At 39.1% G+C, this 21,174-nt stretch overlaps 1 protein-coding gene across 1 annotated transcript in view; it reads left to right on the top strand.

The window, feature by feature from the left end:
* Positions 1-21,174, top strand: part of LOC123980666 — a 49,286-nt gene that overhangs the window by 9,240 nt on the left and 18,872 nt on the right. The window contains exons 2-4 of the mRNA XM_046065190.1: positions 4,449-4,553; positions 16,073-16,209; positions 18,277-18,401. Of these exons, the coding sequence (XP_045921146.1) occupies positions 18,296-18,401 (106 nt within the window). The 5' untranslated portion in view covers positions 4,449-4,553; positions 16,073-16,209; positions 18,277-18,295. The remainder of the gene's footprint in view (positions 1-4,448; positions 4,554-16,072; positions 16,210-18,276; positions 18,402-21,174) is intronic.

The following is a 21,174-nucleotide window of genomic DNA, read 5'->3' as shown; positions in this document are numbered from 1 at the left end:
GGTGTTTTTTGAAATTAAACCATGTAAACCTGTTCTGGTACAACCCCTAAATAAGATTTTGAACCTGAAAATTAGCATAATACCACCTCTTTAATTAAAATAGTGAGTAATGTTACCACTTAAGAAGTTTTAGATTACTGGTAGCAGGTGTGTTTTTGTTACCAGTAAATGTCCCACAAGTGTGTCAACATGTTGTTTACCAGTTTTTTGTTTTCTTTTACCAGTTAACATCATTTTTGACTTTTTTTTCATTGTATTCTAGATAAGTTAAAAGGGATTTGCTTGCAACAAATGTCATGTCAAGTCAGCTTTACAACAGATGAGTGACAGTCATTTTCTTATTCAAACAAACAACAAATTAAATTAATGCTCTCTAAACCTGCAAGAACGCGCCACTGGCAGGCCTGTTATTTGTCTTTGTGTTTGACTTTCAAACTGAAACTTAATATGGCAGCTCGACCACTATGAACGAGACCCGAATCTGTACTACGTATACCACGTACTAAACATCTTAGCCTACTGGTTCAATCAAACTCAGACTGAGATGACACTGCCAATGAAGATATTGCTTAACATTAAATACTTATTATATTGTTTTCCAATTTATTTCTGGAGCTGTCTCAACCACCACCCACAATTTCTTCTATTTTTTTCCAGCTTTGAGCAGCTCATCCATTTCCTTTGTGCAGTGCAATGTGGGAGAATATTGTTCATCAACAGCAACAACACTCAAAAATCAACCGTATTTGTTCTGCACACTCTCCGGTTTATATTTCAATTTGTCATCAGTGTAAAATGTGCTCAAATCCTGCTTAAAATTCATTTTTGACACCTCGTGTCAAATTTGTCCTTATTTCTAAGTAAATTAGGGCTGGAACTAACAATTTTATATTTAATTCATCTTATGATTGTTTTTACTTTTTTGATTAAGCATTTCATCGTCAAGTCTATAAAAAGGGCCAAATTCAATTTGCTTGTTTTGTCCAACCAGAAAGAAAAAACCCAAATGTATTCAATTTACAATAATATAAAAGTGATAAAAGCAACAAATCCTCAGATCTGAGCAACTGGAAACAATAAATGATGACAGTTTTCCCTGATACCTTCATACCTTTAAAGACTAATCAATTATGGAAATTGCTGTGGATTCATTTTCTGTTAATTGACCAGTCAGTTAATTAAATAGTTGACTCAGCAGTAAAATACACTTTAAACATAAAGTGGCAGTGGAGTTGCGAGACTTATGCTTCATATCACATATTCAGTCTCACACCTGTAGTTTAAACACTTGTTCAAAACGTTTTGGAGACTGGAAGCAGAGGCTAGACATCAGAGTCATGTAAAATCCAAGGAATGTTAAAATAAAGGGCAACTGTTATTAACTGAAGATACTTGAAGACGTTTCGCCTCTCATCCATGATGCTTCTTCTAGCAGGGAATCCATTTAACCTCTTTGTGGTCGTTATCAAGGTGATGGATGCCGCTTGGTTTGTTAGTGCTCCTGGCAGTTGTAAAGACAGTCCCTCTGGTCATTAGTCACGTGAAGTCTGAACGACCGTCGTTACCATTGTCGAATGAGGCCAAACGTGAGAGTTTGTTCGCTCTCCTGGGAAGAGATGAAAGGACAGCATTGTAAAGTGGGGGGATAAGTTATGTCTTCGCGATGGTCTATTCTGGTGTAAATTGCCTCTTTCACTCCTCCTTCGAACTGGTCCAAAATATGTACATGGTTGTCATTGAAAGAGTGTTGCTTGTCCGGTAAACTGTTGAGTCTTGACCTGAGGCCCTTCTGTGTTGAGCCACGCATTTGTGAAGTGTTTGTGTGCATTCGTCACTGCATTGAGATTAATCAAGTAACATGTATCCTTATGTCGTTTAACACATCTCAGCTCCTTGTAAGCTGTTGTGTTTCAGAATAAAATCTTGTGAGAAAAAAAAATGAGCTTGCAAGATGTAGTTTGGCTTTGGGAGGTTATTTTTTTTGCCTCACAGCCAAGCATCTGAGAGAGATTGTCCTGTGGGGTTTTGAAAAATTCATTCTCACTATGGGTCAGGCAATTTCCTAAACTCCAACAAAGCTTTCACTCAGCTAAAGTAAAAAAAAAAAGAATGAGATTTTCACATGGCAACAAGAAAATACATCCTCTTATTATTATTTTGTTTTTTGTGTGTTGCAGTATACCAAAAGCTTCTAAACTGTAATGTGTTTTAATTTGAGTTTACTGAGCAACAATTTCCAAGCAATCCAGTGAGCCATGTTTAATGGACATCAAAAGCCATCTTTAGTGGGCTAATGCAACCCAACGACATCTTTAATGACATAATGCAAGCCAATGCCGTCTTTGATTAAATAATGCAAATGTAATGTTTCGTTCTGTAATAGAATAATGTAACATAAATTCGTTACTTAATGGGATTATGGTAGCTGCAGTAATCACTTGTCTGATGAGCTAATGCTGACTGAAGGAGGAGATCCCTGCGGTAATGGCCGGGGATGGCGGCTGTTCTGGGACCGTGAGGGATTAAACAAGGTTGTCTGTGTTTCCCCTCTCCTTTTGTCACTGTCTTTCTGTTTGTCTCCATCTGTCCTCTGTCACATTTTCAGTCTGCCTCGCTCGCTGTTTGTCTTTCTGTCTCTGGACAACCCCCCCCCTCGTCCTCTCCCTCGGTCTGTCTCCTAATGGCTGCAGAGTTCAGGAAGCTTCTCAACTGCGACTTTTTTTAGAAGCAAAAAGTAGGAAATTTCCAACATATTCAAACTGTCACACACACACACACATTCAGTGCCCGGGCCTCCACTGAAGGTCATGTCACAGATTGAATGTTCCCTACTTTTAAAGATAAATCAATCCTCCATTAATGGAGATGGTGTGTGTGTGTGTGTGTAAGCCTAAAAGTTAAATCCTGCATTACTACATCTGTGAATGTCTGTGTGGGCTTAAGATACACTGCTGTATGTGGCTTAGCAGAAATGTGTGTGTTTGTTTTTTGTGTGCGTATCAGGGTATATGCGCGTGTTCACTCAGACACTCAGATTGCTGATCAATAGCTGTGATTGAAGGGCCCATTAGCCATCGGAAGCAAAAGAGACAGCATCACTCCACATGACAAGCTCTATGGGAACGAACAAACGAACACACACACACACACTATACAACAGGCAACAAATTAAAAGCTTGATTATTATGAATATACATTCACCATAAATACATTTTATGACCCTACTGGATATGACTCTTCCACCTACACACCAGGATTTTCTTACACACACGTTTTGTTTTGTTTTGTTTTTACAACCATCTCTAAGAGTCATGATTTATATTCACACAACAGCAACATTGTATTGATCTGCTCTGACGTAAGCTGCAAACATTAGCATGTGTAACTTCCTACCTACAGTAAAGAAGTGAGCGTTAATCACAAAGCCAAGGGGCACATTGTTAGTTAACTACATTGCTACATTGACAGTGTGGAAGCTGGACGCTATCGGAGTTTAGGGTAACGTTAGCAGCTCTGTTCAGATCTTTATTGTATTTGGGGTTAACACTCCAGCATACCCCATCTGTTACTGTGTTTAGGAACCTTTTGACAAAATTATCGTCAGCTGGAAACATCCTTTCACACTCAGGCGTCTTCCATTTATCAGCCACCCAAAGTCTCTCATTAGCTTCAAATACGGATGAATTGCATCTTTTCCCCCCCAAGAATAACCAGGACTGTTTGAAAATGAAGATTTATTCGATAATAGCTTGACAGGAGTAGCAACAGTTTCGAAAGGCAGTAGTTAGACGAATGAAGATAAACATGAAGACATGATGTGAAAGGTTTCTACCCGATTTCTGTGATAGGTCATAAGTTGTACTTGCTTTACTCTAAATAATGTCATAAACATACTAATTGTTGTCCTGTGAACAGGAATGAAACTTGCTTCAACCATACAGTGTACAAAACAGAAACCTTTTGGTTTCTAAACAGATGATTTGGTCATTAGCCAGTTCCAGAGCCAGGAAATCCAGATTAAGCGGTCTACTTATTAAATTGTGAGTTAGCTTAATGTCCTCGGTTTTATTAAAAACCATATCAGAAATGGGAGAAAACTGGATTAAAAAAGTAAAATAGGTCAAGCAACATCTCTGTAGTAACATCTCTGTGTTTGTTTTACCTTTTTCCTTGATCAGGGAGACTGTTTCAGCTTGTGTTTTCTTACCTTATACCTTTTTGCAGCATAAAACTAATAAAAACTTTTGGATATCTGAGGACATAAGCTCTGGGTTAAAACAAATTCAGGGAAGAGATTAAGAACCATGCATCTCGTTGATGGTACAATGATTCTCAAGATCACCACAAAAAGACTCAATACAAGATGTGAGATTTCCTATTGACACCCTCTTTTCTTTCCCTTTCCCCTTTTCTTCCTTTGATCCATCTCTTTTTCTTCCTCTATGTAGGAGGAAGGGGACTCCAGTCTCTACTGCGAGCTGTGCGATAAGCAGTACGTGAGACACCAACAGTACGACAATCACATCAACTCCTACGACCACCACCACAAGCAGGTGAGTCACACCACCTTAACAAGGCACCCACAGGTCTGGTACATCCTGCCACACAACACCTTAAACACTCCTGGGGCCTGTACCACGAAGCGAGTTCAAACCCAGGCAAAAGGTGGGGCAGAACATGACTACAGTCTCTGTAGTAGGCCTAAGAAAGCCATACTAACCTAAAATAAATACCCTACGTTAATATTAAAATTTAGATTTATTTTTCTTTACCAAACTGCTCATAATATTCATCCTCACATAAGAAAAATAAAACCCATTTATATTAAACACATTTCAAAGCAGTAAGTAGGCTTATCCTGCTGTACTGTAAAAACCTGTAGGCAACAATAGCCTAAGGCTTTTAACCAGTCTCTGCAGGATTATATCGCTATAGTCAAGAGTTTTTCCACATCATCGCTGCAAACATAAAGCTGCCTATTGGCTAAAACAGTCTGTGGGATTTCCTACAGATGGTGATGTCATTTTCCAAGAGAGCTGATTGGTCAGTAGGCGGCGTTTTCACAGAGTTGATCTCTTATCAGGCACATAACCTGCTCCGGAGCAGGTCAGCCGTTCAGCATAAGTTACCATGGAGATCTACCCCGGTAAGAAGTGAACCACCTTCATGGTACTGAAGAACCCAGGAACCCCGAACTTACCTGGATAAGCTCAAATCCTGCTTCGTGGTACAGGCCTCTGATCAAGGTCACAGATTTATTACCTCCCAGGCCCACAACAAGCACTCTGCTCAGGTTTTTGTTACACAAACTGTTGTTCCTTGTTTCACAAGGAAAATCACACAAACATAAAACCACATCATCTCTTATGACCACTACAACAGCAAACATTTACAGATTGAATTTAATTTGTGGGCGTATTGACAATATACAGTATATCATGAGGAGTGCTGGGCCCTGAGAAGGCTAACATTAAGCTAGCTGTTGATGGACAGTAAATACTGATCATGTGATGAGCAGATGTAGATGCTTTTATGTTGTTTAATATCTCTTTTGAAGGCACGATGCTGAGCAACAAAAGTGTTTACAAAACCTTTTCAAAAAGTGATATGTGAGTAACTGACTATATTTTTCAATTGCTTGAAGGGGAGCGTAGAGGGAGGCAAAGATACGGGAGCATATCTATGTTTCCTATTTATCCTCTTAATATGACACATTAAAGCAGGAGTTGATAACAATTAAACATTCAATGCAAAACCTTCCGTGTCTCTCTCTGCTGCTCGTATCACTCCGCTTAGCCCCGCCCACCAAACCCACAAGAAGGAACCGGCTGCCCTTCGAAACATCATCGCACATAGAAGAACCTGATTATTTTTGTCCTACTGTCAAGATATAGTACAGTCTCAGCAAACATCCCCAAAAGGTTATTTTTGGAAGAATTCCCTACTGCTGCTTTAAGGAGACCTTTCAGTGGTTTTGCAGTTTAAACTGTGCAGATAGCCCATAGCAATCTTACAATGTTAGTTTATATCAAGAGGCACACATGCTGGGAACCCTGGGGAGATAGGAATGAGCCCCAAAGATCTGCGTGAGGTAAAAGAGACAGGTGCATGAATCTAAAAAAAAAAAAACAGGGCTCAAATTGAAGCCTACAGCTAACTCAGTGAATCCATAGCATTATTGCACTTTCTGTTTACATCCCCTAAAAAAGTAGGGTATGATTATCCACCAAACTGAAGTAAGACTAAGAATAAAAATAATAGGAGTGACAAAAATATAAAATTGTTGTGGGCAATGGTTGCAAATTGAGCATAAGATTGGATTTTTTCAAGAAGATAAAAAAATTTTTTTTTTCACTTTGATGAAGACTTTGAATGAACGATTTGTGATCTACTTAATTTTGTCACGTTCAGCTGACCGGCTGAGGAAAGAGGGGTTTTCGGCCCAGGTTCAGACACACAACACAGAAGAATACTTGATTGAGATTTATCAACCAACCGGCTGAAACTTACAGGTGCAGGTGAAGGCAGTTTGTCAGAAACAATGTATTTCACAGTCAAGGGAAAAATAACAAAATCCAAAGGAGACATAATCCAATAGATGAAACACTAGAGAGCACTGGTAGACAGCCACGAAACATGAACTAGAAAACCAGCCTTAACTGTGATGCACACCATACTGAACAATGAACATACAAAGACTGACAACTACTTAAATACAGAGGTGAGGGAGAAACTAATTACACACAGGTGAAACCACTAAGACAATCAGACAAGCACAGGAAGTAAAATATGACAAGACTAAAACTACAAACTAAAACAGGAAGTAAAGCTCACTGAAAAACACAAGGAATGATACCACAAAATGAAACCATAACAGGAGTGCCTTACCAACAAAACAATGTTCAAAGGCAAAGAACGCAGATAGTAAGACAAGACCAGAACATTAGGGCAGACCAAAACTACAATGAAACACAGGAAACAAATAAAAAACACACCCAATTTACCCAATCCCGTAACAAATTTCACATTCATGTTTGGTATTATGGGGAGAGCAAGGTATGTTGTCACACTTTTCACACTGTCTAATATTTACTAGGCACTGTACATCACAATGGTACAAATGTCATACCAAATAAAAGAAGGAACTCTTGGACGCATATTTTGTCTTCATTACATATTCATATCTTATGTCATAATGGAGCTGCAGACTGTTGAATAGAGAGTGTGCATTTGTGACAATTTGCCCCATAGGCAGGTAAATTGTCACACTGCATAGGGTAAGTTGTCACACTGGATTATCAAACAATTAGAACACTTAATTGTGAATATTGATTTAATTTCAAATTCAAACCAGAACTAAAAATAAAAACAGTCAAGCGTAGAGAATGTGGAAAATAAATGTGTGAATAGAGTGTAAATAGATATATGGTAATTCAGTGGACTGCTGCAGATAACTTGCTTAAATGTATAACTTCTTAACAAAACAGATGTGGTGTTTAAACAAACTAATGAAACTAATGTGTATTTTTGTACGATGTACATCTGTATCTGACTAATCAGACGTGTATTCAGAGTCACAGTTTTGGCACATATAAATTGCCTGGCCTGAGGTGCAAGCATCGTGGGCATTTCACACACTTAAACCACATCTCCTTTGGAATACTGTTTGAAAATGGCTCCACACAGATGAAGCCAAAAGAGATGTAAGCTGACCTAGTAATATAATCAACAAGTTGCTTTTCCAAATCACAATACAGAGTCAGAGTATGGTAATTTATGTTAAAATTCTTCCCAAACTTCTACTACTGATTGATTTGTTTTTCAACTTCACCTGCCTGACTGCTTTTTGTCAGGTGGCGTACTCCCATTCTCTGTCTAATAATCTTCCTTCCTTCCTTCCTTCAAATACACATTTCCTTTCCTCCTTGCAACAAATAAATTAATGTTTTTTTGTCTACTATCCCTGTTGCCTAACTAAATTAATGACTGTGTGAAGTAGTTTGTTTGTATCTAACATACTACATGCCTACAGTATGAGACTGTATACAGTGTCGTGAATAGAGTCTTGTGTAGTCCAGGCATATGGCTGTATAATATTCTATTTACAGTATCATTTAATAAGTTGTGAAGTGACAACTTGCCCCAAACTGACATGTGTGCTAATGTTGGTTAAATCTCAAAGTTAGCTCAACATAGCGCTTCAGCTGAAGTATCAAAAGATCCGTTATCGTCTGCTCTACTTGCAAAGTTATCATTTTACCCAACAAAATGGTATTGCATAAAATGTAAAGTGCAAAAGTTTTACTTTTGAAGCAAAAAATAAGAAAATTGTGCTCACCTCAGGATAGAGTGACCTTGACCACATGTGAACAGGAAGTTGAACATAGAACAAGAAGCCACACAAAGTGGCTATTTGATTTTTGAGACAGAGCCTCTAGTGTTGGAGTTATGAGCAGTGTGACAACTTACCCTGCTCTCCCCGATCCATTAATTAAGGTCAACAGTTTTTCACCAACCTCTAAATTTACGTAGCAAAGAAACAATGTATATTTCAGAATGTTTGTTCAGTAGTTTTATAAAAAAGGTTCAAAAACAAAGCTGGCTGCTGTAATTCATTTGATTTTATATATTTTAATTCATCTGATTCTTTGTAATCGATGTGCTTATTGCGGCGCTAGGCACAAGAAAAATATTTGCACCAGGGCCAATCACAATTATGTAACGCTGCTGCTCTTATAATCTCTTCAGAAAAAAGTTTTTACACTGCTATCAATACAAAAATATTACCAAGTTCTAATAATACATTTTATTTATAAATGCCTTTCAAGTCACCCAAGGACAAATCCAGATGAGACAGTCAATACATAATAAAACGTAACAGTGGAAAGAAAATGATAACAATAATGTTATTTACAAACAACTACAACAACAGCAATGAAATTTTCCATTGTGGCTTAAAGAGGTGGTATTATGCTTTTTAGCTTTTTCTATCTGCTATATTGAGTTATATACCTTTTTGTGCATGTAATAGGTTTGCAAAGTGAAAAAGCGCAAAGTCCACCCCAAAGCGAGTTCCCATCTCCCAAAGAAAACACTGTTCTGAACTGCCTGAAAACAGCTCGTTTGTAGTCCAGCCTTTTCTTCCACTTGCTGGTGAGGTCATTAAAAAAACGCATCATAATGCTCGCCTAGCAGCTAGTCAGACACGCCCTCAAAAACACCGGTGGAAAAAGACACAGTGACAAGACGTCCGCCTGCCACCTTCCAAACACTAGCTACCCTCCAGGCAGTCAGTGGACATAAAGTTGTTACCATGATGTAGAGACAGAGCTCAGTTAAAACTTTGATGAAAGATGCTTTTGTTACAAATTAATAACTCACCACTCTTTGTGAAACTCTTGCTCCAGTCCATGTTGCTAAACCGGTAGGGGTAAAATATACAGTTGAACCGAAGCCGTGTTTACTGGCTTTTCAGGGCCCACCCTTCTCTGCTTCTGATTGGCTAGTAGTCCTTAAGTAGGTACTGCGCATGTGCAACTCCCAACAAAGATCTTTTAGAAGTAAGATGCATCACTCCACTATTCCAGGGGTTAGGGCTCTGTCATCCACAGTGTGGAGTAGAGAGTGGATGGGCATCAGAGAAAAGCAGTGAGCAAACAGGTGTGTAGGGATGGAGAAGATTGGATAGTGTCACGAAGGTGGTGTAGTGGTTGAAGGTTTAGTACCCAAATGCAGGACACCAGAGCACAGCAGGTTCAATTCAGTAATTTATTTAAACAAAAGGCGAGCACACGTACAATGAGAGGAAGAGTCCAGGAAATCCAAAACAAACCAAACAAAAAAAGTGATTCAACAGAAACAGGTAATCCGAGAGAACTCAAAAGGCATACTCCAAATAACCATGGAACAGGCAGGACATGGCAGGACACAAGACGAAACAGAGCCATCACAAGCTACAACAAGGACCGGACAAAGACTGAAGGAAACAAGCAAGCATATATACACAGGGACTAACGAGCAGGGCGGGAGCAACACGGGTGAAAGATGAGACTAAAGCCTAGTTCACACTACACGATTTTTTGCCCGATTTGATGCTTGGCGAGCTCGGCAACCATCAGGCTGTGATCGGGAGTAAATCAGTGGTTGATCGGCGATTGCCAGTCGTTATCTGTGAACTGCACAACAACGCATCAAAATGGCTCCCCGACACATCACTGCCACATCGTTGACATCTACCAGATATCTAGCATGCCAAATATCTGGAGAAGTCTGCCAACTCAACATCAACATCCAGCCAATGAGAGCAGGCAGCTGGCAGAGCAGGCAGCTACTTTTTCACGGCAAAACATTTTTTACTCACCTCCAGCTCTCTCTGTAGCTCAGACAATCCGTGCTACCTGCGTGTGCTAATCCATTCTTTCACCCTTATTTTTTAGTTTTTATAATTGATATCTTTATAATAACAAACAACTGCTGTTTCCTGTGTAGGTTCGCGTCATTTCCCGTTTTACATTTCAGGTGTGTTTTCTTGACAAAATGTGGTTTGGAGACCAGCGTCGGGTGACACAGCCACTGTCAGCTCGTGTAGTGTGTGACCCCCTGTCAATGATCAGTCATGTAGTGTGAACGCCACAACGACTTCAAGACTCCCGTCACAAGACGGCAAGTTGTGTAGTCTGAACAGCAAGGCCATCGGTTGACGCTGAAAGTCGTGCAGTCTGCACAAGCCTTAATGAGACACAGGCAGGCAGAGAGACAGCAGGGGAAAACAGACAGACACTAACAGGTTGCAAAACACAAAACAAGACTCTAACTGGAACTCAAAACCCAGAACAGACAAGACAGACCAAGTAACTGAGAAATACAGGCAACTCCACAAGACAGAACAGACTAAGATGACTGAACAGAACAAAACAGGCAAACACGGAGTGATCAAAACCAAATGAATAAATAAAACTGGCAGGGAATATAAACTGACATCCAACAGTTGGGAAACTAATTACAAAAAACAGGTAGAAACAGAATTAAACAAGAACTAAGGCAGGCACCGATAATATCAAAATAAGACAGAACAGATCAGAATAATATAAATAACAAAATAATGCAGGTCACAAGCAGACAGATCACAAATAATATACATGAACTACAAACAACAGGGAAAACAGACTGAAACACGGATTAGACAGAACACAGAGCAGACAAAGCCAAAATATAGCAGACACAGAACAAGGAGTAAATACAAAGACATTAATTAAGTCACAGAGCCAAGGTATGAGACAGAACAGGTACTACGTAAGCTAAACTGAATGTGCAAATAAACAATGAAAATAACAAGGCTAAACAGAGGAAACACAAGACAAGGAACAAAACCCAAAAACAAAAAACATGGACTGAACTAATAACACAGAGTGGACAAAGTAGACAAGATAACAGAACAACACAAATAGACTCCCCAACAAGAGACAACAGACAGGATCAGACCAACAAGCAAAAACATACGGAGTAAACTGAACACAAGACAACAGACAGGACTGAAACCCAAAACACACTGTAAATAACAGATGCCAAACTGACCAATGAACAAAACTCACAGAGACCCAAACAAATCAGACAGGCAGTGTGACAGATAAGTAGGGCTAAGGCAGGGACAGATATATAAATTAGAAGAAGTACAGATTTGGTATTTAACTCGGAGGCGGAGCAGTTGCTCAAGGGTTGGGGTGCTCCCAAGATATAATAAAGGCACATGAGAGGGGCATAGTCTAGAAATGTTCTTCAGGTAAAAGACGGCAGTCTTGGAAATGTTTTTGATGTGTCTGTGTCAAAACAAAGGGTAGAGTCTAAAGTAACACCAAAATTTTTGACCTCAGAGGATGAAATAAAACCAGGGACACTCAAATTTAGATGAGACTTTGGGTGGAGAGTGTGGTTGGAGAGGTAATGGGGAAAGCCTTACATTTATCCTGATTAAGTTCAGCGTAATTACAGGTCATCCAAGCATTAATATCCTTTAAGCACTCTGTCAGGTTGGATGGTGGTGGAGTGTTCGAGGCTTGGTGTGTATCTAGAGTTGTGTGTCATCTGCATAGCAGTGAAAATTGAGGCCATGTCAACAGATCATATGTGCAAGAGGGAGACTGTAAGAACAGTAATGGTCCAATAACTGAGCCCTGGGGGACACCATTGGGGAAGAGGGGATGTGAGAGACCTAAAGCTGCTAATGTCAAGTATTGATTCTACCCAGTTCAGCAGAATATTAGATCCGAGCTATCAAAGAAAGCAGTGAGATTTACAAGGAAAAGTATGTTGGGTAAGCAGAATCAGCAGTTATCTGGGGCATCATTCTAGGTTAAAATCCCTTGTACATATTATCTGATTACATAATAACACACAAGATATCAATAATACATTACCTAAAAATGACCTTCTTCCTTCTCTTTCATCATTTTTCTTTTTTCAGTCTTATGTAAAAATAGTTTGTTCTTCCATAGTTGGGTGTGGGGGAAGGCGACTCTGAGAACTTGCAGCTGTTTGGGTGTTTACAAAATTATAGATGCTGGGAGGAATGTATTTGCTGCAATTATCATTTGTTCACTTGCAAGCGAAGAAAGAGGCATAATATTTTTCACAGTTAGCTGTGTGTCAGAGTTATTAGGTTTACTTGAGGATGCAGAGCATTTAGGGCATATTGTTGGAGACTGCAACACATGCAGGAAATGGATTTTCTAGCAGTAATATTCTCCAGCCTGCACACACAGAGCTAAGCTGCCCGTCTTTTGGTTCATGGTCAGTCACGGTCCCATCTTCTTTGGGAAATTAAGTGGTTTGCAGAGAGACTATGTCAATGGCACTGTTGTGATGTGACAGATGCAAAGAGTCAAACAGAGAAAAACAGCCATGCACAGTTTATCCTACATTATGCAGCTTAAAGAGGCTGTGTGCTTTTCTAATTGAATATATAATTTATTCAGTGAGATCTGTAAGTAGTAGGAAGGTGACACATTATTTGCTGTGCTAGCTCTGTATTCATTACTATGGATCTGAAAGGAAACAATGGCTTTAAGCTTAAAGTGCTGACGCTCTATTTAGAGAGTGTTTACATCTACACTAGATGAACTGTGTAGAAGCTGTGGCCATTTTTATACATAGTCCCCTCCCCTTGGTGCTTTAATCTCCAAGTCACTGTTCATTCCACATTCAATGTGTAAAAGAACCAAGGGTCACTGTCATTATACTAAAGGAATGTCCTTTGTATCAGATGTTACAGTGGAAACACTAAATTTGCAACAAAAAAAGGAAGAAGAAGCATTTAACGTGTTTGGAGGTACTCTCTTAATGGGAAAGATAGAGTGGGTTTGCCGCATCGCACCTGTCCTCATCTCACCAGTACCAATTAACCTCATCACCTCAACAATTTATACAACTTTGGTAAACAATTGTACTTCATGTTCATTGGGGCCAGATTTATAAACTATGTGTTTACACAAAGACTGTGCATACGCCGTAGTCGCATTTAATAAACTTAATTTCCTCATTTTTATTTACATTAGAGGAAATATTTCTCATGTTAATAACCTTAATCTTATTTTCTGAGGTCAAGAAATAAATCATTGATCATCTTTCTGATGTGAAATAATAAAGATTGAGATATTGCCGCTGATAAATTACTGATGAACGCCTTTTAAACAGCCACAGCTGTGTGTTATGACAGCTGCTAGAGCTGTTAGAGAACCTCGCCAGTGCGACACAGTTTGTGAAACTGCACATCTTTGCTGTTGTTCTCATTGACAGGTATAATGAGAGGTTGAGCAGGCGGAAATATTGATATGCAAATGTTTAGGGCGTTTCGACATCTATTTATGGCTAACTGTGGGAGTGGAAATGAGGCTCATGCCTACTTCCATGATGATTGGGATTGATATGACAGAAACATGCGTACACAGGATCTTTATAAAGCTGACGAAAAGAACACGTATGCATATTTCTGTCTTTGTGCTTTTAGACATGAATCTGGCCCCTGGTTGGTCAATTACATTTTCACCACATAGCAACATCAACAGAAGGAAAAAAATCTTCAGAAACAGTTACCAAACAGTCTCACTGAGCACAGGCCGAGGAGCCACATGCAGCAGGGGCCCTTAAACCACCAGACCTTCTATCACATGTATTAACAACAAAATTAATCTAATTGGAAAACCAAAGGGATGACTCAAAAGGAGAGATGTCCAAATATTTTGCTCTGATAATTATAATCCTTATATATAATAATGAGTATGTGTGATCGTATAATAATTTGTCATTATGTATGTGTTTAATTGTTCATAACACAAACAGCCCCACATGAAATACTATACAAATGTTACAGTAACCCTGCAAAAAAAAAATGAGTAAAACAATTTATGTGGGAGGGCCTTTTATACTGTATGTGAGCACTGGATGATCTTTCACATTTGAAAAATTCAGCATCTTAAATAGAATTCACCAATGCTGTTGAAGCAGTTTCCAACTAACACATACTAGTATCTCATTTTCAAGGTAATACATTTGCATTGGTTATTTTTGTATGGGATTATTATTCCCCTTATTATCTTGTTTGTACCATAGTTATTGTTTAGTTTGGAGGAATACAGCCTTTAAATAGAGATTTTGAGTCTTTCCAACCTTGTAATAAATTTTACTTTACCACCCCAACAAGCAGGGGAAACCGTAGAGTCATGTGGTCAAGCAATTATTCTTAGTGGCCATGTTATAACAACAGAAGAACATGTAAAATTACATTTTAAAGACCTTCCTGAAAGGTCATGCAGCACTATATCCATAGATAACATGTGATATTTTCAACAGCCTGCACAACCTAAAATGAAATGTGTTCCCTAAAGCCTTTTAACTTTCATGCAACATTAAAAATGTCATTCCAACATTCCAATCAATTTATGTATATACATACAACAAAAAATAGAAAAACAAGACAGATAAGCAAGATTGTCCCTAAACAGACTCAAACGGCAAAGAAGAAAAATGCATTTTAAGACGAGACTTTAAAGTCTCAGTGGTGGGGACGATTTGATAATCAAATTAACTTAATTTCACAGTCTTGGGGCCACCACTGAAAATGCATGATCACCTTTTGTTTTAATACAAAAGTGTGGAACGGCTTAAAGGGATTGGTTTGATTATCTGAGGGCTTGGAAGAGTGATAAAACATTCAGAAATATAAGATGGAGTATTGTAAGAAAAAATCTACATGTTTCAAAACTTAAAGAAGCTTACAGTGTCCACTTTTGGCAGTGATTTGACTCTATGGCTATTTTTCTGGTCACAGTTTGAACAGTTTTTGCACTGGATTGCAGTCTTATGTGAGGTTTTCTTGTAATTTCCCCTGTCCGCCTCACACTGTATGTACACCTCTATGAAATGCTGAGGCTACACTACACTGCTTTAAAGAAAAACCACGCTTCATCTGTCTTCCTGCCTGTCTCTCTGTCCCTCTCCGTGTTTGTAACGGTCTGTCTGTCTGCCTCTGCCTTTTATCTGTCGGTCTATTTTAGTCTGTTTATCTATTTGTCGGTTTCTCTGCCCGCCTCGCTGTCTGTCTGTCTGTTGTCATCTGTCTGTCTGTGATATGAACCCACCGGTATATTATTAATATTATTTGTGACACACACACACACACACACACACACACACACACACACACGCACACAGTATCAGTATCTCCGGCTTGCAGACAGCTTGCAGACAGAGCTCAGTAAGTGAATTAAGCTGGTCTGGACTGTACTAAAGCTGACACTGGCTGACTTAGTAAGCTCGCATAAAAACACACACACACACACACACACACATACATTGTTATACTTACACACAGAGCAGATAAAGAATTGCGGAATGACCAGACACACATACATACACAGAAACTAAATGCTGCGTGATCAACTTATTTAGACAAACATAATTTTAATGTTTAACTAACTTCTTAATTCTCCATGTTAAAATAATACCACTACTGCTGCTACTATCATTTCTACTACGACCACTACTAATAATCATGATAATCCATGTGCTCATCCTCCAGCGCCTCAAGGAGCTGAAACAAAGGGAGTTTTACAGAGCGTTGGCCTACAGGAGGCAGAGGAGACGCAGGGAGGAGCAGAGAGAGGAGAGAGCGCTGAGGAGGCTCCACAAGCATGAAGAGAGGAGGACAGGAGAGTGGTGAGTAACATGCACCTCTACACGCTAACTGAAAGGACCAGACGGACTATATTTGAGTGTTGTAACTGTTAAACAAGCTCTGCTGTGTCACTTTTGTAAACGTAATATTACTTTATTGATATTTCATGCAGCTTGACATAAAAATAATTATTTAAAATAATCTACTTTAAGGATAAATTTCAGTACATTTACAAGAGGATTAAATGTTCTTTGCTGGATAATCTTTCACTGTGAATGTCTTGGTTTTTCAGAAAACATACTTTTTTTTCATCAATCAACATTTTTATTTTTAAAAATGGATTAAATGCATAATCTGAAAGTGACACATTACCACCTGACTCATCTCCCATCAGCTTTGTTTTGGTTTTATGGTCGTTAACTTATATGGTTTATTCTCACCGCATTAACTCCGTTTCCAGCTGCAGCTGGCAGCTGTTTTCATCAAAAATACCTCTGACAAATCCACTGTTCGCTACCTGCTCTGCACCAAACATCAGACAGACACAGTTAAAGAGTAGCTGGTGAAGATATTGATGCATTTAGCAGTTAAAGAGACAAATATTTCCTTCAGGGGTTGGTGGAGACTTAAAACAGATGAATATTGGATTTAAATTCATCAGCTGGATTGAAACACAGCTCCAAATTAATTCATGTTGCTCTGTATCTGCTGGATGTGTATGTAGGCACGGACAACTGTTTATTATTATATTTTAAAAAATCTATAAGTCTGTGTCATGCACTCTGTTTCTGTGTCAGGGTGTTTGGTTTCTCATTAGAGTCATTCTCACAATAAAGTTGTATTTTTTATACTACAAGTATTGCTGGAGTTTTGACCTATTTAAGCAATTTCACTTCCCCAATGCACCTTGGAAGTAGGTGAAGTTGTGCCAGAAATTCCTTTTCCACAGCAGACATTTTAACTTGACTCATAGTAGGATAAGCAGACGTGTAACTAATAGCATTAATGCTGTGTTATTTTACAGCTGTGTGGAAATGTTGCTCTCTGTGTGTTCATGTGCTGGTTGGACGCTCCGGCATCCGGGACTTTCAAGTGGGCTGCCAAACAGTGTTGCGCTCACGTTCTGTTTGTCTTAAAAAAAAAAAGAGAAAAAGAAACCCAGTAAGACAAATGATAAACAAAAACAGAGGTCTAGAAACAGATGATGTGGATTTGGCTGCTTCTTGCTGAAAACATGTTATGATGAGAGTTCATCTGGCGAGCTACCAAAGAGAGAATGTGTTTTCTCAAAATATGTATACGATAGCACATGAATGCAAAATGTTAGTTCAGAGCTGCAAGTCACAACCTGAAGACGCCCACATGAAAAAGAACGTAGGGCTCTGCCAGGAAATAGTCCCTGAAGACACGATCAAACATCCACGACTTTTAAATCCATGCATGAAAGTTAGAATTTTTAATGTAGGTCTATACTTACTGACCGCTGAGCCAAATTTAGGTCTTCATATATTTAAAAACACTTAACACTGACATGTTTGTTTCACAGTATTGTACATGAGTAAAAATAAAACACAGAGGGAAAGAGAGATCAGTAACTAGCTGCCTCGTTACAACAAGCGTTGGCACAGCAACCAATAAAATGCATCTTGCTGTGCTTAATGGGGATAATCATCATGGCTATAAAGTTTTTCTGACCAATAATGTCGTGCCGCTGAACCCACTCGCTATACAGAAAGTAATGTCAGTATCGGCTGTCACTGCCATTTTCAGATTTGCAACAATGCAGTTTGGCTCCTGGCACAAAGGGACAGAGAGGAAAAGCATGGTCAAATTGATTTTCAGCTGGATTTCAGCTCTACTCTGCTCTCTCCCTTCTCACCACTTGTCTCCTTGTTTCCTCTCATTTTCATTTGTTTCCTTTCAACCTTTCCTCTCCTCTTTATTCCTCACATTCTTTTCATCACTTGTCTCCTTGTTTCCTCCTCTCCTGTCACCCTTTTCTTCCTCCTTTCCTTTTAATTTGTTGCCCTTCACTTCTTTCCTTTCATCCTATCCTCACTATCCTTTCATTGATCCTCCTCTCCTCTTTCCCCCTCTCCTCTCCTCAGTGCTCCAGGTTCTGGTCCCATGTTCAGGTCCACCACAGTGGCAGTCGAACCAGCAAACCAGACCAGGCCAGACTTTGTACAGAACTGGGCTGACATCCATACAAGCAGCACCCCGCTGGGAACAAGTAAGAACTCTTATCTGCTTATAAAGGCATGTACTCGGCTGCTTAAATACTTAATGAGCACGTGTTTGGTTTTGGTGATGGAGATATCACTCCTGATACTGAGGGATTATACAGATTGTGGTCTGCTGCAGTAACACAGAATATCTTTATTAACAGCAGACTTTGGAAAAGAAATTAACAGATGCACAGAGATGAGAGGTTTAGGGAAGAACATAAGAGGAACATTTACTGGGCAATTATACACATATGAATGAAGAATTGCTCTAGAGGCTCAGTCACAATAGCAGAATGTCTGAAATCAATAGATTTAAATGGAATTGCAAGGCTGAGTGGATAAATCAGCACAGAGTTCAACTTTGGTGAACTTAGTCACACAAATTTCTGCCATTGACCAACCGCAAACTGTCTCGACAGTGTTGATCTTTCAGTGAATATAGAGCCAGAGACTCCAGACTAAAGAAAGCTATCGTATTAGTTGGGTCCTCTACTCTACTTATATAACCCCGCTCTGCTGGAGTGTAAACCTCACCATAAAAGAGATGCAGCATGGTTTGGCGTCAGTCATGAGACAGGACTGGATAACACAAATACAGTTCCTTAATATTTGTTGAGGGTTATGTTCTATCAATCTCTTCTATTAAAATATATTTTTTCTTTGTTATTATGAAGTTCCTGGTAGTAATGTGTCACTTCCTGGTGTCAGTAAAATAGGTATGTGGCACGTTCAGTTGTCTACAGCGCTGTGAGAGGGGCTTTGAAGAATGGTCGAATAGTTGAAAGTGACTACCGAATATTATTTTCCCTTGAAATGCCCATCCCTAACATGTAACTCCTCCTGACGCTTTTATCCAAAGCGACTTACAATTGCTATACATGTCAGAGGTCACACGCCTCTGGAGCAACTGAACCCGTGTCTCTCACACCAAAGGCATAGTCTTATTCATTGCGCCATCACCACCCCAAACAACATTTAAGTTTAAGAAAGTGTCTAGCAAAGCCATCTCCACTGCTAATCCCCTGCACACCACAATGATTGTTCTTCCTTATGAGCTGGAACATACACACGGTCACTGCACAGCAAAAGCACTTTCTAGTAAGTAATGAGACAAGGGGAACCTTCCCTCGTTGCTTTATATAACAAAGTGGATGAAAGCGTTAGTATGGGGAATATACTTAAAGTAGAACCTATCCTGGTCACGTATGATTCATCCCTCTAGGCCTAACCTACAAAACCGATGCCATCAGTATCTACTGTCCACTGACCACCTTTACTGCTTTGCATTAGGTATAAATCCAGTTTACCTGTGATAACTTGTTGCCCAGTAAGTGACTGAAAGTATGACGGGTCACTAGGGGGAATTTTGGTAGGCTTAATTAGAGTAACAGGTTAGGTAGAACCCCTCTAACCCGTCAGGGTGACGACAGCTGGGTGATAGGGAGACAATGTAGTTCAGGCTCAAAGCCGGTAGATAATTGCGTTTATTTGGAGTGTCGTATGTTTACAGAGTCACTGTCTCCACTTAGAAAGCAATACATGAGACCTCCAGATTTCAACGTGACTTAGGTAATGCATTTGAGTCTAACATCTAGTAGATTGCCTGTTCAGATTTAGGCCAGTTAAAAATGACCTTGCAGGGAAAGACCAGAGACACTACAGGATACCGGAGAGAAAAATATTGTGGACCCAGAGGGATTCTTCAGATTCAGTTTGGTATTACACTGTGTCTGCACACTGTATGCTGTTACCTGGCTCCCTGGATGGGCTTCAATAAACAATGCTTTGTAAGACATCATGAGATTTCTAAAATAATAAAAAAATGACCTGCTTCAAAACAGTCACTACTGTAAGTTACCAAGCTTCCAACCCCGCCTATTTTACAAGGATGTGCAAAAGATTTTGCTTGGCCACATTCTGGTCTGACTGCATTAGAAGATTCACATGTATTGCTGCAGAGCTCAAATGCACCAACACCACTTTTTCTACAATGCTTTAATTATTTCTTCTTTTTTAGTGAGATATTACTTTTCAAACTAAGACATGCAAAGGAAACTGCACTCGGTAGCTACATTATTAGGTATACCTAGCTTAAACTAATGCAGTCTGTATTTTGTTCACCCCATTTATATCAATGACTGGAAGACTATAATATATATTCACCTCTCAGTACAAAACAACTTCAGCCTCCAAACTGACCATCTCTCTCAACATCTCTCTAAAACAGTTTCAACAAAAACTGAGCATTTACGTAGGACATATCAGGGCTGTTGTATTGGATTGCATTCCTTTTGGTTACGTGTTCTAATAAACTGGCAATTGAGTGTGTATAAAAGTCAGTGTGTGAATATAAACTTTAAAGAATAGTTTAAAGTAATATTTTCCAGTTAAGTTTGTCATTCAGTCTGAATTTTTTCTGATTCAGGAGGTGAAATCAGCTCCCTTCAGTCCATCTCAAGGCGATTTTAGGGTGCAGGATAGATTTTTACAAATAAAGAAGGCATAACATGAAATTTGGCGGCAGCATTCCTGTTGTTTCAGAGAACAATCAATTGTCTTTTCTGAAAATATATCAATTACGTATTCAGTTCAAGTTTTACCCCAGTTCGAAAACTGCATTTAAAGTTGTAAATGTATTTGCACATTTTGTATTGGAAGGGTAATTCATTTGAATGGGTTTCTTGTGTGTTATACATCACTTTTAAAGTTATGAGTCATCCTAAAACCTTCACTCAAGAAATAACGGTCTGAATCATCTGCCACACTGATGTATACACA

Source organism: Micropterus dolomieu, linkage group LG12 (genome assembly GCF_021292245.1).
Source record: "Micropterus dolomieu isolate WLL.071019.BEF.003 ecotype Adirondacks linkage group LG12, ASM2129224v1, whole genome shotgun sequence".
NCBI classification, from domain to species: domain Eukaryota; kingdom Metazoa; phylum Chordata; class Actinopteri; order Centrarchiformes; family Centrarchidae; genus Micropterus; species Micropterus dolomieu.
This window is presented reverse-complemented; position numbering and strand designations above follow the sequence as displayed.